The 19,814-nt window shown below is 39.0% G+C and overlaps 1 protein-coding gene across 2 annotated transcripts in view; it reads right to left on the bottom strand.

Annotated features, from left to right (window-relative positions):
• Positions 1–524: 524 nt before the first annotated feature.
• The window catches only part of AFF4 (ALF transcription elongation factor 4), a 46,200-nt gene continuing 26,910 nt past the window's right edge, over positions 525–19,814 (bottom strand). Inside the window, exons 9-22 of one of the 2 annotated variants that reach the window (XM_068698001.1) lie at positions 19,344–19,398; positions 18,290–18,327; positions 17,766–17,928; positions 16,296–17,213; positions 14,784–14,872; positions 13,062–13,299; positions 10,870–10,967; positions 10,146–10,209; positions 9,862–9,998; positions 9,375–9,446; positions 8,075–8,168; positions 7,508–7,551; positions 6,473–6,696; positions 525–5,867 (exon numbers count right to left, since the gene is read on the bottom strand). In XM_068698001.1, the coding sequence (XP_068554102.1) occupies positions 5,749–5,867; positions 6,473–6,696; positions 7,508–7,551; positions 8,075–8,168; positions 9,375–9,446; positions 9,862–9,998; positions 10,146–10,209; positions 10,870–10,967; positions 13,062–13,299; positions 14,784–14,872; positions 16,296–17,213; positions 17,766–17,928; positions 18,290–18,327; positions 19,344–19,398 (2,353 nt within the window). In that variant the 3' untranslated portion in view covers positions 525–5,748. The remainder of the gene's footprint in view (positions 5,868–6,472; positions 6,697–7,507; positions 7,552–8,074; positions 8,169–9,374; positions 9,447–9,861; positions 9,999–10,145; positions 10,210–10,869; positions 10,968–13,061; positions 13,300–14,783; positions 14,873–16,295; positions 17,214–17,765; positions 17,929–18,289; positions 18,328–19,343; positions 19,399–19,814) is intronic. The other variant, XM_068698002.1, reaches the window with a different exon arrangement.

Here is a 19,814-nt window from a genome sequence, read left to right as displayed (position 1 = left end):
GGCATTTCAAGTAGGAATGCTTATTTCAAACTGGACTTTAGACATTTATCCTTCAACCTGGCAAGTGCTTAAAGTAGATCACGCTTCCATCTCATTTCAGTCTCAACAGCTGAACTCTTATCAGTACTTCAAATAAAGGCCTGTCGGAAAGAGGGAACAAACAAACTGATAATAATACTGCTAGCAGATTCAATACGCCAAATATATCTGCTGATAACTAGAAAATGTATTTACTTTTAATTACTTCTAATCAAAATTGCCCAAGTAAGTCCTAAACTGACCTCTTCCACTGAAGGATCTTCTTATTTCAAAATAAAATTATTAAAATCAGATCCATCTTAACTCAGAGGGCTGAGAGAAACGAAGCCACTTTTGATTAGACGAATATCAACAGGTCTGGGACACAAATACTGAATGTTAGTTTCCTTTGTTATATAGACAGCATAAAAGATGAAAAACAAAGATGAAAACTGCTTTAAAATGCAATACTGGGGAGGAGACAGCCTGTCCAACAGACACGAACACAGTGTTTATGAAGTTTAATACAGAAAATCTATTTGATATTTATTAAACTTAGTTTCTCCAGTTACAGTTTTGCATTGTACAAAGCATTTTAATGACACAGTAGTTAAAAAGATCTTTACAAATTGAAATGTGATACCCTTTTCTCCAAATATTTTAATTGCCATAAATTTGTTTAAAAATACACATTAAACGCATGTTTCAGACACTAAACTTTCTATAATCTCAATACCACAAAATACATAGAATATACTATACAGATGTGGAAAAAATCTAGTTAGTATATAATACTTTGCTCACCATTAACAGCTTTATTACGTGAAATGCACATACTGACTTAGAAATCCTAATTTTGAGCCCCAAAGTACCCTTTGAAATTTCAAATGTATTGCAACAAATAAAATCACAGTTTGTTTTTTTTTTTTAGGTTTTGGTTGAAAGACAGATGCCTAAATATTTTGATAGAAACAAAATGTAACACATGGACTTGTCATGTACAAAGCATAAAACAGAGACATCCCATTAGTTACTAACAGTACCTTTCTGTATGATTAATAAGGGCTTCATTTATAAGTGACAGCTTAAAAGTTACCTTCCCCCTCCCGCAAACCCTCCCCCAAAAGAAAACCCTTCTTCACCAAATAATAATTTCAAATAAGATAAAGGATTTTTAATAAATATATAAGCACTTTATCCTCCATATACAAAATTTCTTAAAACAATTTAAAAGGGGGACCAGATACAAATGTCAGGAACTGTGCTTGCAAAAGTCATGCCTGGTCCTTAGAGTTGAGTGTTCAGATGTATAATGCCAGCGCAGCCGACGCCAACCGCTGCAGAAGTAACTGTGCACCCGACTGCATCAATTCCTAGGGTTGCATACAAAAACTGAAGACAGGGAACACTGCAATCCAATTTGCCTGTATCAGCTCCGTTAGCAAACGTGGAGAGTTCCGACAGGAACGGATACGTTCCCATTAAGTTTCCAGATGAAATTAAAACAGGTAAGCGTTTACATACAGATAGCCTATATAAATTCTATGCTGGAAGGCAGCATTTCCAATTGCTCACTATAGTGTATTCCACTGAAACTCAGCTGAGACTGGCAGAGAGCAAAGAGCTACGGCTGCTCCGCCGAAGCCCAGAGCTCCTGTTGAAACAGGAATTCGCTCACCGTACAGCCAACCCTTCCCTCTCTGCCCCCAACGCTGCTGGTTTCAAACGGCATCGGAGACCAATTCCTTGAGAAGTACTGGGGTTAGACAGAGATCACGATTCCCTGATTGATTGGGTTTACACAACTTTCATCCTTAGGACGTTTGCCTCCTGGAATAGGTCTGTATCTGTCTGAGTTGGCTACCAAAAGCTTTGGCTACTCTTTATACTTAACAGGTATCTTAACTCTGTTGCTTGGAAACACACAGTTTTCCGTAATACTGATTCCTTAGATGGAGTAATTTAAACCCTGACCGAAATACTCGTCAGACGTGTAATAATTTGGAAGTTGCTTACTCCCCAATGGGTAATTCAAACTCGACTTGCTCAGGCCCTTACTATAAACACTGCAGTGACAGTAACTATCTGTTAGGTAAGTGAAACATTAAATACAGCAAAGGTAGTCTCTCTTTCCAATAGTTTCCCATTTTGGAAAATTACATAATTATCTGCCTACGGCTTTATTTTACTTGCCCCAGGCAAGCACAACAGTATTCCCATAAAGTACTGACTCTCTGTATGTTGGGGCCTTTCATAAATACATTTCAGGGCTTTTTTTTTTTTTTGTTATCACAGCAATCAAGCCTCAGCAATCTAAAGGAATATACATTGCACTCCTGTATAATATGCAAGATTTATCACCAGTTAAGACGGTGATCATCACTCAATAAATAATATATCAATATAGTCAGTTGCACCATAATCTAAAAACAAGTATAACATATACTTTGGACAGACTGAGTTCATATATATATACATATATATTAAAAGACACATACAATACAAATTGCATACTGCCATCAAAAGCCAAGAAGAGCCATCCATACGCTCTGCTTTATGGCTAATAGTTTCAAATCAAAATAAAAGTATCGGGCTGTTTTACTCTGGTGTCCTAAAGATTTGTTTATAAATATAAATGGTTGCACTTATCACCTAGGAACCTGCAAGTTTCACAGCAAATTCAAATAATATTGATATCTGAGCAAGCCTAGTCTGATTAAGCCATTTTTAAGATTCACCAACTGGGACCGCGTTCAGTAAGGGAATTAAAATTACAGCGCTGATATGTATTTAATATACAATCGTCTAGGGAATCGTTTAGGAAGCCAGGAGTTAGGGATTCCCTCATTAGTCAATAGTGCGACTTGCCTTAGTGCTGAAGGGACATGCATTTCCACCGCTGTTGTGTAGAGGTTAAAAAAAAAAAAAAAGATTTAGATTGTTAGCCTGCATTTGGACAGAGGGATGGAAGCTTATTACGTATTTGCATTTTTTTGGCTATGAAGTCTGATAAATACTTAACCTCTCTCTTTGAAATAACGGTAAATCCCAAAATAGATATGCTTTTGGAAGTGTGAAATCTAAGTTTCTCTGCTTGAAATAGCCACAGATGAGTAAGGCATTTCTTTTCAATGAACAAGACCACTGCACATCTCCCAGACAGACAGAAATCCGGGACAGCACTCTTGGGGGGTTTTTCACTGTGAAGTACACTGTTGAGGTGGGACACTTTCAACCAGTTTAGGTCCACATTTTGACACAATGTGGAAAGTCTTCTGGTCATCTGAAGACAATCCTTTAAGATTCACCGATCTAGGGATAAGCGATACATTTTTATAGACCAATTGCACGTGACACCAAAAGGTATTTGTGGGACTCTAGTAAAAGAAAAAAAAAAATCCCAGAGATGAAACCATTCCTGCTGACAGTCATGGTAACTGTGCACAAAAGAGCAAGCCAAAAAACAGCCATGCTGGCTAGTGCAGCACTACACAAAAAAATAAACTATGAATGCAACTTCTAAGAAGGTATTTTTATATAGCGTCAAAAGTGTGCTAGGCACTTTAGAGTATTAAAGGAAAAAATAGTTGACAGTGTCCCATTAACCAGGATGCAGAGTCTGAGGGTACAGAGTTCTGTCTCTAACAGCAAACACTAAAAGAAATGTGATCTTGCACAGTGATTCAATACAAAGGATGCTCCAACAGACCTGAACAGGAAATTCGGCTCTAAGTGACCACGTCGCAGGTCCGTCACCCACGTATCGGTTTGTATGTAGCAAAGCTCTTCTGGAAGTACAAAACACGCTGGAACGCAAAGGAAGCTCTACGAATATGCAGCTACCTTTTAGTAGGTTACTAATTTGCAAAACTCCTAAACTCTTAAAGCCCATAGGACATACTGCAGTACTAAGTAGCGTAGAATTCTATTCCTTCCGCCGAGGTTGCCATGAGTTTGGCACTTAACTACAGCTACACAAAAATTTAGTGCAATAATTTTCCTGAACATGCACGTTCATATCTGGTACAGAATAAAGGGTTAAACGGGAGATAAAACAAAGCAGCATTCCACCATCTCACTCCAAAGGATTCAGAGTTTGACTCTTTAACAGGAGACCACTGCGCTGAGAAGTCCGTTTGTGTGACAGACACTACTTTTACAAAGGAAATGGAATTTTACCAAAGTACTGCAGAAGACCACTGCATACAGTATACCTGGTCCTGCTGTAAAACATCTTGTAAACAGTTCATAAAATCTTCATCTAAAAGTAAGGCATAAGGCACACCAGACATGTTAGGGGCACTAAGCAATACTGAAAGCAGTAGCATTTTAAACCTTTGACTCAGACAAGCACCTTGCGTGGAAAGGTACTTTGGTTTGCACGTTTTGAGAGCAGTCAGCTGCAACTCCACGAACCATTTGTGTTGCACCACATCGCTCCTCTCAAGCGAATATTCTGCTCCGTCAAACACATCAAGCATTAATGGGACCTTCGTTAACATGGGGTAAATACAAGTTTCAAATCCATTCTGCATCAAAGCAGTCAGACAGCTTCCCTGGAATAGCAGGCGTGCTCCCCACCCCACAATGGCTGTTGCACTGTCATGCTGTAGTGTCCATTAACCATCAGACCCTAAAAGGAAAAAAATGGACCTCCATTTCTACTTCAGATTCCTGGTTTCTCAGTCAATAGAAAAGATGCAAATGACGGTTCTGGTAGGAATTTAACTACTGTCGGTTTGTTTTTTTTAACCACAAAGTTCGCTGATTTTGAATGTATCGAAAAATGACAAGCACAGAAACAAAACTTGTTTTAAATGAGGAGATACAAAAAAGCACAAGATTGTCCATTTCAGAAACCTTTCCTGTATGCATCGCACCTATCAGACTGAAGTTCATTCCTACACCATTACTTTGATATTACATCCAATACAAATTACTGTAATGTTTTGTGATTTGTTATAGTGTTAATCAACGTTTTGAAACTGCCTTGAAAGCAACCCAAGTCAGATCCAGCTAAATATTTTCCATATAAATTTCTTTAAAATTCATTTAAACGAAGTATCTTAATATGTAGAAGAATATCTGGAACTTTTCTATTTAGTACAAATTCTGCAATAATAAATCTCTAGCTGTCATTTATTAGTTGACTCATAGGCATTAGGCATGAAAAGTATGGTGTTCCTACACGTTAGAACCTATCAACCCTACTTCCTTTTACAGGCTCTACCACCACAAGACATTACAGAGTAACAAAGCTCACAAAGTCCTTAAATAAAGTGTCTATGTTTAATTTCTGCTAAGTACTCGAAAGGGTAAATTTAGGGAAGAAACAGCTAAAAACGGCCCCAAAATCGGGCTTTTCAAAATTAAAATTAAAAAATTAAAATAAATAGGATTTAAACTGACTCATGTATTATGACTGGAATTCCAATGATCCAATCTATCCATGATAGATTAGCAGAAGTACACCTTTATATTTTGCAAATTTTAAAATATTTAAATAACTTAAAACGGGAATACTGAAGAAGTCCATTAACCAGATAATTTGGGGTTAAAACACAAAACACAAATGAGGATGGGAGACATTTCAAAGCATTCCTTGCTCTTAGTGTCAACTAAGCAATGTGTTATGGCAGTCTTCCTTATTGACATGACACAGTGTTGTGGAGATAAATCAGAGGCAGCGAGAAAAATGTGTTCTATTTTCCATTCCTTCAGTTCAAAATATCACTTGGCATCCAGGCGCAACCAATGTAGTCCCTGACGGGTATAACGCACTAGGTCTGTCATGATGCTTGAATTAAAAACCAGAGGGCCCATGACTTTATCCAGTTCAGCAAAGAACTCTAAAACAACAGAAATGCAAGTTAAATTAGGCACAATCTTTCACGTTGGCTGGTGTACTGGAAACACTGCATCACAAAAAAAAAAAAATAAATCTTTTCAACACAAATCCTTCAGATTAAAACAGAAGAAACAAAAGATGGCTGAACGTTCGAAGAATAAAAATAAACGAAAAAGGTCTTTTCTAGTCAATTTCTTTACTCTTTCCCATAAGACTAGCTGATGAGAATAATTATACTATGGTTAAATGGTTGCTAAACTTTTTTTGGTCTTTTCCCTCAAATGTGTGTATTTACTCAAGATAAGAATTTCAGAGAAGGAAGTACACCAAGTTCCTCTTCCTGCAGTGAACAACTTATGGGAAAATCAGGATTTGTTTATTTAAAACATAGCCATTAGGAAACATTACACCACCAGCACCACCTGACAGCCAAGACAACCAGCCTGGGAAATCACCATAATCAAGGGCATCGCTTTCTGCCTTTCTTTTGCAGAGGACCCAGCAAAGAATCCCATGTGCTGTTAACCAGAACTCCAGAATCAAACCTGTTAGCATTTCAGCACAACCTGACATCTGAGGTTATAACCTGCCTGTGACGAGCCTTACCTTTCTGTTCTTTAGACAGCTGCTCGGCTTGGTCCCATATTTCAGTGGCATAGAGGAAGTTGGATGTAACTTGGACGTAGCTGGCTGCCATCTGATGGATCCTCTGGGGGATCGTCACCGAAGACCCGCTCCCTGAAGGGTTGGCTGCCCCAGAAGAGTAATTTCCTGAATTCCCTGGAGACAGCTTTGGAGAGACTGGAGACGGCATACCAACAGGCTTGCTGCTTATCCAAAGAAAAATATTAAATTGTAAAATGCATGCATGTGTACTTCAGGCTCGTCATGCTGCAAGAATAATGCTTAAGACCTCTCTTCCTACACCTCAGAATGTGGGATGCTAAAACACCCCCACTTCACACATCAAGAAGTCAGGGTTTGCCCTGCAACAGATGAAATGCATGGGCTGGTAAAAATTGCCAAGGCTCCTCCAACTCCTGTGTTTCAGCTTAACAACCAAAAACAATCCTCACCATCTTTTAATTAAAAAGTCTTAAACTCATTGTTTAAATTAATTGAGGCTTAAATAGTAATAATAATAAAACGACATGGTTAATTATGCTGCCATACTGCTACATTTTCAAATAACATGATGCAAATCTGACCAGTTCCCCTAAATTCTGGAATTTTTAATTTTGATAGAGTAATCTACAAAAGGTTGGTTGTTAAGTTTTAAAGAATAAATTAAACGGCTATACTATGGAAGAGACAACCCTGTACTTGTAGTCATCTGGGCTTGCAGCACCAATAAAGCTACTGCTTTGAGGGAAAAAAGCATTGTATAAAACAACAAATTCACAAAGACAAACGCTTTGTGTGTTAATGACCCACTACTTTTTTTTCTTTTCCTTCCCAAACAAGGTACTGCCTAAGTTTCAGTACAGCAGTATCGCAAGTAACAGTTTTCCAAACTCTTTATCAAAATAAAATAATCTACTACAATTAGAATTATCTATGACATATTGTTAGAATGATCTATGATAATTATATGAACAATAGATGCATTGGGAAATACTGGTACCAACTTTTATTACTTACCTTCCCATACCGGGTGATGGTGCTTGAGAATTGTTATAGGAATTCTGTTGGGGAAAAAAAAAAAATTGTCCTGATTTATGTTTATACTTTAATCACATTTTATTTGCTTAATCGGTCATTTTTGAACAAGTTAGTTCTTACGGCTTTTCTTTTAAACAATAATCAAAATCTTGAATAATATCAAGCGAAGTACTTTCAAATGTGGTAAAAATATCCCTTGTACTGATGACTAAGACAAAAATCAGTGAAGACAAAGTGAGGTTTCAGCTTTGTTATATCTGCAGAAAGAAAAATCTTTTAAAATTCTCTTTGAAGCCTACTAAACTTATTAAAGACAAAAGCTACATCAAATTATTAATAGAGATCAATCACATTAGGACCAGTGGGTTGATGTCGTCATAGTCATGCTGAATCTTCCCAGCTTTAAGCTACTCAGCTCAAATATACTTTCAGTTCTAAATAGAGCATACTGAAGTTTGCACGCAGCAGTCTGTAAACTGCATAGAGGAATTTTTAGTGAAGCAGAATTTTAATTTGATTAAAAATGAAAAATACATATGCAATTACCTTCAGATGTTCAGTCAGAGTCTTCGAATATTTCAATGCACTTTCCTTTTTCAGTTTGAAAAGCCTTAGGTATAGCAGAGACTGGCACCGAAGACTAAACAAAGACAGAACAGCAAAACGTTTACAATTAAAGCCAAGTTTAGCACATCTCAGCGAAGTTCAAAACTTTTGTGTTTTTAAAAGCTTTCTCTCCTTACTCTGAAAAGCCAATTGTCAAGTCCCAAGTAGCAAAAATCCAAACCCACTTTTAACTTCTTAAGGAAGTGAAAGCCACAGCAGCTTTCTGCCTTGAGCGGAAATTATAGTTTTCCATGATTTTGCTGATATAACTAATCTCCAGTTCTGAGCTCAGGAGACAACACTAAATTACTTGCTAGACAAGAGTTTAATTTAATTTGTTTTGCTCCTGTCATGACATACTGAGTCTAGTGTATTCTGCTGTCACCTCCCCTTTCTTTTCCACCTGATACTGGTTGGTTCTGCTCCCCAACTTGCTGCAGCCATTTCACTGGTCCGGAAGGCAAATGACAATTGTTCAGTCATTCTAAAGTTTGACTTATCACTGGGTGAATACATAGGAAGCACCCGCATCCTTTCTGCCATTACTCCTTGCAAATCCAGTCAAACACCTTAGTTTCAAGTTTATCTTTGCAAAAAAGGCACAAATCAGAGCTACAAATTCTTTCAAATGAATAAGCAGTGCATATTGATAATCCCATCTTACAAAAAAAAAAAAAAGATAAAACAAACCAGAAAACAGTTTGTTAATGCAACAACGGTGTTTTCTGAAGCACTTAGGTCACCCAACAGCCCCCTATCAGCTGGATCCACATCAAACTCAACAGCAATCCATTGTTTTTGAGCATTGCGATTTGCAAAGAGAGAAAACAGAGAGCTCAATTCATCAACAGTAATTTTACCAAAACATTAAGGAGGATAAAAGTTCAAAAGATCTCTCTACCATTTCTAGCCACATAACAACTTTGTTGCCTCATTGCTGCAATAGACATTGCATCAATGAAATCATATTCTAAAATAAAAGCACTAACTGACATCATTTTAAGAAAGTCAGACAGAGCTGGAAAAAGATTCAGTAATTTCATTAATAGTCCCAAAACTACATGTAGAGAGCCCCTCTGCCCAAATTTACCGTAATCAGATATATAGCATTAATCTTTCTGCACAGTCAAATGAACATTTTTTTGTTCAAAACCACCTGAGAACTCGGTGTAATATAGTACTTCATGGAGACTGCACTTGAAGTAATCAGTGTGTTGTCTTAAGTTCAGAATACACATACCAAAGCACTGCTAGCCTTTTATCTGCAGCTGTAGCATCCGGTGCCAAGTAATTTTTCAGTTTCATAGTGTACCTACAAATAAAGCATCAGCAAGTAAACAATCCATCAAGTAAACAACAAAATAAAGTATTGTACTATCACTTATCCATCAAAGTTCTTATCAATTTCTAATTTCAACTGTCTTCACCATTTCAGTTACTTCCCCCAGACCCTAAACAAAATATGACTAGATAATAATTGGGAAAGTTTTGCTTTTCACATGTTACATATTATTGGGAGACATCAAGAACCTTGGAACAAAGAATCTCAACATTCATGAAAACAGTTTAACCCTCAGCAACTGGAACAAAGTGGTAAGTGATCTGGTTCTACTGGAGAATAAGGCATTTCAAACGGTGGTGGGAAAACCTTTCCGAAACCTAGAAGTTCTTATTTCCAGACCTCCTTCCCACCCACTTGACTTTTGTGTATCCTCTGTGTTGCTTACTTGATTAATTCCACAGTTTCTGAATACATAGGGAACGGGGACTTGGATTCCTGAGCATTTTTCTCCAATGCATTCCCACACTCAATGAACGACACTACGGCATCTAGGTAGTACACAGCCTTCTCGAACCTGTCAGACTGAGGAGATTGGAAAAAACTTTAAAGACAAAAATTGAGAGGATACACCGGGAAGTCCCAGTACAGACATGGAGCAACCCGGCAAAAGCAGTAAACAAAACCCAGCATTGTGTGCAAACACTGGAGAAATATTGCAGATTTACTTACCAGTGCATCCGCATTATGCTTTAACTTCTTTGCTTCCTGTAAATAATGATCAGCTGAGTAAGTCCTACAACAGAAGAGAGAAACTTATGGACTCAGCACCATCCACAATGCATTTCCTTTTACAACTGAAGTTTCTTAATGTTGACATTTCTTTTTTTTTTCCCCCCTAACTCAAGTGACAGGAGTTACTGTATGCTGAAACTGTTTAAAAAATACTTGCAATAGTTAAATTGTATGATTATTTACAGTATGATAAAACCGTTAAAAATAGTTAAATTTAGTTCTCTCGTTTCAGGTAATTTGAAATAGGATTTTGAGCAAGATGTTTAGTACACAGGATTGCATTTGATAGCCAAGCAAACCAAACAGGTGATCAAGTGTGGGGCAGAGAAGGAAACAAAACAAGAATTTGAGGGTGCAATGGACCCATCAGCATTTAAAACCAGAACAACCCTGAGCGATGCAAGTCTACTGCTTGGCCCTGCCTCATTAGAGGAAGGCACAGGGCAGGCTTCTCGAGGACTTCCTTCTCAAGGACTGTGCTGTCTACCACGTAAGTGGCACACAGAGAGGGCAGACAAGCACATCACTGCAGCTCTCCGGAGCATGAGCTTGTACTTAACGTCTTCTGTGAAGCAAAAAGACAACGCTTCCCCACAGGGGGCTGGCTGTGCTCCAAGACTAGCATCCCCACAAAGGGAAAGGATCCCTCTGCTTTTCTTACCTGTCATCAAAAACAAGTTTTGCTCTTCTAGACTTTGAGCTCTCTGTAGATGGAGCAGACACAGGAGGGCAGTTTGAGGAATTGTTCAGAATCTTTTCCTGAAAGGAAAATTGTTCCCAAATCATAAACTTAAAGAACAATTAAGTCTTCTTTGTCTGCAAATAAAGCGTTTGTTATGTAAGTTTCTCCTATGACTTCACAGCTACTTCACAGTAAGGTCATTTTTGCAGCTGCTCTCGCTGCCATACAGTAACACAGCTTCCACAAGGCCTTCACCTCACGCTGGCACAGAGGAAGACACGGAGGCTGCGATCAGGCTCTTGGCTCTAATACACCAGGAGCTCTCCCTCAGAGGAAGGAGTGCAGCTAAGGTTTCCTAGACACAAATTTCCTAGGTCCAGGAAATCCCTCCCTGAACCTCCCACACTGCTGTTTCTAGGTCTTGTTTTCCCACCCCGTCATAGATGCTATGAATATTTTAATGACTTCTCATTTTTCTCAACAGTAAACTGCTGAATCTCTTTGCTTTGAAAACACCAGTATTTCACAACAATAAGCAACATCTTCAAGGAGAAATGACAACTGTCCTCACAATACAGTTCTTGCTCCTTTACATTACACACAGCTCAGTGACACTGCAGGCTGAAGGTTGGATACTAAAACATTCCGTGTGTTGTAAGTGAATCTGTTCTGCTGAAGTGTAAAGCAGCTTTCCAGCTTCACATGTGTTTTCAGCTCTTTGGCTTTATGAAGACCAAAGGCCAGCTATACAGATGTATTTCATAACCTACCCTTATCAGATCATTGCTAACCAGAAGGATCCTGGAGTCAATACCAAAACATGCAGTGGAATGCAGTATACTGCTTTAAGAAAGGCATGACTAAGCATATCCAAGGCATAAAAGGATAAACAGCACACCAGTTAACAGCTGGTTTAGGGACAGTTCTATGCTAACAAATAAGGAAAGGACAGAGAGCAGCAGTCTGTGATGCAACTTCATTATCTACAGGCATCCTGGAAGTGTCTCGATGCACACAACCTCGCCAGGTTTCTAAAATCTCATTGCAATGGCATCTGAAGTAACACAGCACGTCTCCCAGTTCAGATATTTCAGGAACTCCACCCCAATGACTAAGCTACTTTCTGCCATTGCTAATGGCAATTTGCTGCTTTACTCCTGCCCAATCAATTATCCTTCCTGAACGCTTTAGACCTTGCTTCTGAACTTCTCAGAAACTGCAAACCCAGCCACTGAGGTTAGCAGCTGCTTCAACTACTGCAGTTTCCAGAGCCCATAGGAGGCTTTGGGGCTGTGCTGCAGGGAGCTCACAGACAGACTGCACCAACATCTTCAGCGTACTTTGGAATCCCAAAGATGGAGCTGAAATCCCTCCAAGTTAAACATATTACACTCAAAAATTGGCTATACATTAGGAATTGCTTATCACAGGTATTCAGTGATACATTTTAAACAGTCAGATGTTCTCACAGAGTAATTTCTGTCCAGTAATGCACATTTATGTATTGATGAAAAAACACATTACATTTCCATGACTTAAGTGCATCATCTTCCTGTAATATTTTTGAATCCCACCATGTAAGTATCTTCCTAACCTAAATCTCTTAAATTAAAAAAAAAAAAAGTTTCCTGTATCATCTTTGCACCCTAATCTAATGACAGTGGGCTCTGTACCTTCCTGAGCTGGAGTTAAAAGCTCCTTTCTGGAGTCCAAGGATGCAGTAAGATGAGAGCCATAACTTTGCATCCTAGCAGTGAACACAGACCCAGCTTCTGTTCTTAAAATTAGGACAAGATTTGTATCTGCTCCAATGACATAAGAGTAACCTCATTATTCTATTTACTGTTGTGTAAACAGATTTGTAGTGATATTTCTCATTAACAAATTAAACAACAAATAAGCAGCATCTGTAATCAGAAGACGTCTAAACTCATTTCACTAATTAACATAAGCATTTGGTAGGAATAAGCATTAGTATTCCACAATCTCTCCCAAGTTATTTTCTAATTTACGGACTTCCAAGGTACCTAAGCACCATGACATGAAACAATGCAAATCTAAAACTAATTACATTTCAACTTGAGCTGTGAATCACTGTTTAGATCACACTGAGCATGTGTTTTGCTTTGCAGTTTGACAAGTTCAAGGCAGTCCCAGAATAAGCCCTTTACCTTGGTTTCCTTAGTACTGCTAGAACCTTTTCCCTCCATCTTCTTCTGTTTAGAAGATGAGTTGCTTTTACTGCCACCACTACTGTCCTTACTGACGTTGCTGCTGGACTTCAAGGATGACGACTGGCTGACTGTCCTCTTTCGGGACCCATGTTCCTGCTTGGAATCCTTCTGGAGGACTGGGGCAGCAGGAGACGGCAGTAAATCCTTCTCTTTAACAGCACTTGGCTTTAGAGACCTGAACAAAACGAACACGTTCAGTTTTGTCTTTTATTTAAAAAAAAAAAAACAAACATTTTCTTCTAAATTCTTTTTTTTTTTTTTTGTCCCTTCTTCCTCCCCCAAAAACCAAGATTTTTATTGTTAGCCCTACCAAGCCAGATTCAGAGGAAGAAAGAAAGAACAATTATCACAGTGACTGGATGTTACGAAGCCTGATTGAACTCGTTTTTACCATTTTATTTGTTCTGACCTGAAAATGCAGCAGGCAAGTTCTAACCATAAAACCACATCCCTGCAACAGTTCTTAAAAAACACCCTAAACACCACGTCAGAAATTAATGCCCATGTCAGCGCCAGCCTGTCTATTGCAGACTACTCAGCCTAACAATTCAGAAAAAAGATGGTCCAGATAAGCCAGCTCTGGAAGCCAGGGAACTGGAAAACTTTCTCAACTTCACTGCTGAGGGCTATGGTTACTTATTCCTGGCTCCCCTTTTTACAGAGTACAGTACATTAAGTAATAATTTATACAGAGTATTTTAATAAAAATATAGTTGCCTTTAACAAAGTGTCCTTCTGACAACCACACTGGCAAAAAAGCAAATATCAAGAATAAAAGGAAAAAAGATAGAATCACAGAGTGGCTCAGGTTGGAAGGGACCGTACAGATCACCCAGTTCCACCCCCCTGCCATGGGGGGGATGCCACCAACTCAGCAAGGTTGCCCAGGGTCTCATCCAGGCTGGCCTTGAACACCTCCAGGGATGGGGCATCCACAACCTCACTGCGAACCTGACCCAGTGCCTCAGCACCCTCTGAGTGAAGAATTTCCTCCTAACCTCTAATCTAAATCTCCTCTCTTTTAGTTTAAAACCATTCCCCTTATCCTGTCATTTACAAAATTGCAGAAATAACCTGCAAGTAAAAGGGTATTGAAGGATGTTGTTTTTGCTAAGTCTGCATTGTTTTATTTTTTGTGACGCTTACACTACAGCTAATCTGTCAAGCAAATTTGAGGCTAAATCCATGGATCCAAGTCTCAATGCCATCAGCATCCCACATGTCAGTTGAGTAATTTATTCTCAGTTTACATACTTGCTAAATGGAGAATTAACGGATTAGGTTAATTTAAAAGTACGGATTTTGCAAGATCAAAAACCTAGAGGCACAGCTTACTTCTAGAAAAAAAACACACCATACGTCAGAGGAAAAAAAAAACAGGAAGTGTACTTTCCATAATAAACCAACCCTTCACTTTAGGGTTTACCTTAGTTTTGTTAAGTAAAAAAATGTGCTTGGTCAATGTTTTTGGTTATGGAAATCAATTTCCAACAGCTACTAGCAGAAACTGAACTAAATCAGTCTCAAGAATAAGAAGAAATGAAATTTTACCCATCAAATAATAATGAGGAGACACTGTTGTGGAGGGAAGGGAAGGGGGGGAGATCGGTCTTCTTGATCACCCCGAGCTTTCATGTTGAAAACAGCCAAGGTACTCACTCTCTACTGCTAGACGTCTTGTGTCCTGATGGAGCTTTCTCTTCCAGTTTTGTTTTCTTGCTTTCACTGGCTCTGTTTTCATCCTCATTCTGAATAAAGCAAACAAGAAATACATCCAGGCAAATGTCTACATTATCATCTCAGTGAAGCTGTAAATGTTTCATATTTAGTAGATATTGTGCAGTGTACAGACCATAAAAACATTCCTCAAAGCATCTAGCCTGCATCAAATATTTGACCAGATATTGAACCCTGAGATCGGAACACAAAGAAAAACAAAATCTGACTTCTGAATTACCAACCCGTATAAAAAAAAAGTGGCAGTCAAATTGTACATTTTAGAACAAAAGTATTACCACGAAATACCAGGAAAAAAAAGCCAAAAGCTTCAATAAGAGATCAGGAAACAGATTTTATGCTGGGAGCCTAAAGCAGGTGTCCTACGAACACCAGAAACAGTAAAAGTCTTGCTGGCTGTAAAGGAAGAGATGCTGAATACCAGTTTTTATATAAAACAAATCCTAAAGTCAAAGGGTTTTGAGGGTGCATTTTAAAGCTGTCTTCAACAAGCACTGGAAGTAGAAATACAAAGAATAAACCAGAACTTAGGGCCTCACAGAGTACGCCACCTGGTACAGAACCCAGACTCAAACCCAGAAGGTTACACTTTTGTCACACCAGTATTTCAACCTTGAGCATCACCATCACGAAAACAACAGCAAATGACAGTCACAGATTTGCTCTTTATACAGACTGTGCATCTTCTACCGAGTTTTTCCAAAAGCAGGTTAAAATTATACTAGTAGCTACCCCCTACTATTTTTCTCCCAGCAGTGCTAACTCTGTTCAGATCCCTCATTAATACCTGTCCATTTTACTGTCCCTTGGGATTCCTGCTTTTTATTTAATTGAGAAGATTAAATGCTTTTCTGAAAAGCCTCACTGTTATGGAGGGATACTTCCAATCCCAGTAAAGCAGCACCCCTGAGCTTATGGTTTCTCTTGCTGTGCCCCAGGTCTGTTTCTGCCCGTCCCTTGTCCTGGCAATAGCTCCCATGCAAATGCATCGTTTGCTGTTTGAAGTGATCCACATTAACACTTTTTTTTTTTTTTGCCAGGTGGATTTTCCTTTGGATTAGCAGCCTGAGCTGGCCCGCAGTACAACAGGGACTAATGGCAGGTGGAGCGGAGGCAGGAGGGCGCAGGATGCAGTGCTCAGAGGTACAGCAGCACTGCAACCTCCACGAGCTCTCACTGGTGCTCACAGACCTCCATGTACAACCTTCTCCCTTTCCCTCCTCACTCCAAAAGAAAACTCAAATAACCCCTAGTACAACGACACAGGAATGATCAATATATTCTACACAAAACAGTGGCCAAAGTCATCTCCTGAATTACTCAGCATCACAACAGTGAGGTACGATGTGGGTTGCTGTGTTATACACTTCACCCCTGTAGCAAGGCAGTAAGGGGCTAAGATAACAGGCAAAATTGTATCTACAAAGTCATCACCTGCTTATGTTTCCTTTTGCCTTTTGTAGAGCTTTTGTCAGAAGGCTGCTTCTGGGATTCTCTTGTGTGCTTCTCTGGTACGGTTTTCTTTTCCACTTTGGGCGCGTCAGCATCCTTGTAAGGCTTCCCTGGTATTCTTGATAAGAGGCTCAGGTCAATCTTCACAATAAGTGGGTACCTTTCATCAGGATCACTGAGTGGTGAAAGAAGCTCTTTCTCTTCCATAGGAGAGAACATTCTATGCCGAAAAAAGCTGTCATCCTCCTCCATGGAAGATTTAACAGGAGTCCTATTGCTCTCAGAATATTTGGGTGTTTGTGACGAAGGAGGCAGGCTTTCATTTTCATCTGAATCAGAGGATGAGGTATCTGTTTCTATGAATTCCCTGGATTTCTGGGCAGATTTGCTCGAAGCCTTGTATTTCTTCTTCTCCGTTGTAGGCCGAGGGGAAGATTTGGGCTCTTTCTTTATGTTAGGTTTTCTGGAACCTTTTGTGGCTGCCTTATGCCTGTTTGAAGGTATATTTGTTGCCATGTCTACTGGGGTTTCACTTTCTATTTTAAGACCTCCTCTAGGCTCTTCAACAGATGTCTTTTCTGCCTTCTTGGGCTGCTTTTTACCTACAGTCCTCCTCTGTGTTGAGCTGTCACTCTGTGCAGGTGATTTCTGCCTGCCACGACTGCCCTCTGAGCCCTTTTGGGTGGGTTTGGAATCTCGCCCTGGTGTAGATGAAATCGAATCCTTGGATCCGCTTTGATCGGCGTACCCACTGCCTGTCCCCTGATCCCGTCCCTCTTTTTTGTAGCCTTGTGAGGACGGGATATTGCTGTCCACAGAAGAAGCTGGTGACACTTTATGCGAGTTTACTTTGTTCAACCAGTTATCCAGTTGCCACTTGTTTGTTGGCGGTGGTTCTGGCTAAAAACAAAATTTAAAAAAAGAAACAGCAGTGTTATATTAAGCATTTTACATTTCTTCCATATTTTCTGCAGGACACCTCTACTGTGCTGCATGCCTAAGCAAGAGGTACACCAAACATCTGATACCACTAATTAACAAAAATAAAAGGAGTTGATGAATATAGTTACAAATAGCAGTTCTCATTTTTCCCCTCAGCCAGAGCAGCTGCTACCCAGAGGCGATACCTGCTGCCATAGCTACCCAGACTAAAAGACCACAGTTTTTTAAGATACTGTCACCATACCCAGGGTCTGCACTCCACCAGGTAACCGGTGGTAAAAATCACCTCGAAGTGGAACATCAAATGTGTGCTTACATAAAGCACCATTACTCTGTCCAACTACAGGTGCTTCAGCAAAAGAACACTGTGCAGATGGGGGAATGATTCCACATGTGTCAGCTCAACTTTTTTTTTTAACCACTTTGAGAACACATTCAATTTTTCTGCTTTTAAAACTCGGGATGAATGCCAAACTAACGAAGACAGCCTGAATACATGTCACATCCTACCTCAGGGGATGCGCTCTGTGATGGTTCATTAGCTTCACTATCACTGGAACTGCTTTCACTTTCAGAGTCAGATCCTGAACTGCTTTCAGATCCACTATGGCTGCTCGAGTCATCCCTTGAATTATCTGCTCCTTCACTGTTATGCTGCGAAGGTTCAGAATTACTGAAAACAAAAATGAGGAAAAATAAAGAAACACTACTCAAGGCACAAACACATCCTAGAAATCTTTCTATTAGGAAGAATGAAACCTAACATTTTAATTAACATTTGCTTAAAAGTTCAACAGAATGCAACTTACTCTGGAAACAAACAACAGCCTTTGCCCCCCCCCCTCCCCTTCAAAAAGTGGTTAGTATAATTTGCAGGATAAATGCTATTTAATCACCGATTACATTTTCATCACCTTTTGCTCTAACAGAAGAGGAAAGACAGAGGTTTTAGAAATGAGATCAGGTCATGAGTGCTGACTGGACTGAATATCACTGCTTTACTTTCTATGCTGCAATCTAGCAGGAATGCCTACCTTCCAGGTGTGCTCCTTGGCACTGTCTTATCACAATCCTGCAATTAAGAAGAAGAGCATGAAGCTTCTGGAAGTTACTTTAGGATTGCATATACAGTTACGTCGCAAAGCATCAATTTAGAGCCTTAAAATTTTAAAATATTTTGCCAGAACAGTGTTTTAATTCAGTACTTGAGAAAGTTGTCTCAATTTTCCTTGAACAGAAAGAAAAACAAATCAGAGTTCTCTCCAAGTTTTTACCACAGATATGTCATCTTAGAGTCCCCTGTATTCTGAGAGATCCTATTTTCTCATTCCTTAATATCTTTTTGTATCAGGTTATTTGAAATTCTATGATCCTATTCTAGAGATGGCCAGAGTGCCAGTAGGTAACCAAGTAAATGCACTATCTTCAAGTTTTTCACGTGAGAAAACAAATCAAGTAATAGAAGTGGGAATAGGAAAAAAAATAAATTAAAAAAAAAAGGAGAGTGGACTACTGCTGCTTAGTATAGACCCTACAGGTATTTTTAATTTAGCATGCTAAATGCCATTTTTAGCAGAAGCCGCACATTAATATTGACAAAGAAGAAAAAAAAGACTTATCTATAGCAATAAAGGTGCTGCTATACCCAGTTACAGATAAAACCTGGGAGTAAAACACAAACACAGTAGCTCTTATCATCCCAAACACAGTCCCTGCACAGAAATGTTTATGCCATGCATGTGTTAGACAGCATGGAAGAACATGAAGGGTTCTACCTTTAAATGTCAGGCCGTTACATATGTTATGAAGTACACTCCTCTTTATTTTCAGAGAAAGTCCATTTGAAATCAGAAAGGCAAGAGTCTTTAGGTACAAGCATACTATTCACACAAAACAGATGATTTTCCCCAAGTTTGTATTGTGGAATAGCTGGAGCTTGTTTAGAAACTTGCTAATTGATTTTTGCTTCTTAATTACAAATCTTGGAGCTGCTCGGTTTGCTGTTGGGAGTACTGACCACTGCTGAACTACCAAATTATCAACGTGCTTGCTATACTTCCCTGAAACTTTGGTACTGAATGAACATACCTGCTCTCCATCGCTGTCTTCACTACTGCTAAGCTTTAAGTCATCTTTCAACATACTGTAAGTAAAAGGGAGAAAGTGAGACAAGTTTTTCCATGTACTTTAATTACAGTCAAAGCATTCTTCTATATTCCAACGTGCTATTGTTTATGCTATAGAGCAGGCTGCGTGGGTGAAATCTGCAAGTTACCATTCTAAAACATTTAATTGTTTAAGAATGGCGAGTTAAGTCATTCTTTAAAGAAAAATACAGACTCTAGTACTTTCATTCCTTTGTTCAGTCTGTCAAATTTAGGAAGGAAATCTGATACATTTTACTAATGCAGGAAGAGCTAAAATCTGGATGTTCAACTTCTCACATACAATGACCAAGAACACTGTGCTAAATAAAATTAAGTGGCTGTTTCCCGTCTCATGGCAAAAGCACAACTGTATTAAACTATAATTTTTCTATTATTATTCAAAGTTATAATT

This window comes from Anas acuta, chromosome 14, assembly GCF_963932015.1.
Source record: "Anas acuta chromosome 14, bAnaAcu1.1, whole genome shotgun sequence".
Taxonomy (NCBI): domain Eukaryota; kingdom Metazoa; phylum Chordata; class Aves; order Anseriformes; family Anatidae; genus Anas; species Anas acuta.
The sequence above is the reverse complement of the archived record's forward strand: the minus strand, read 5'-3'. Positions and strand labels throughout refer to the sequence as shown.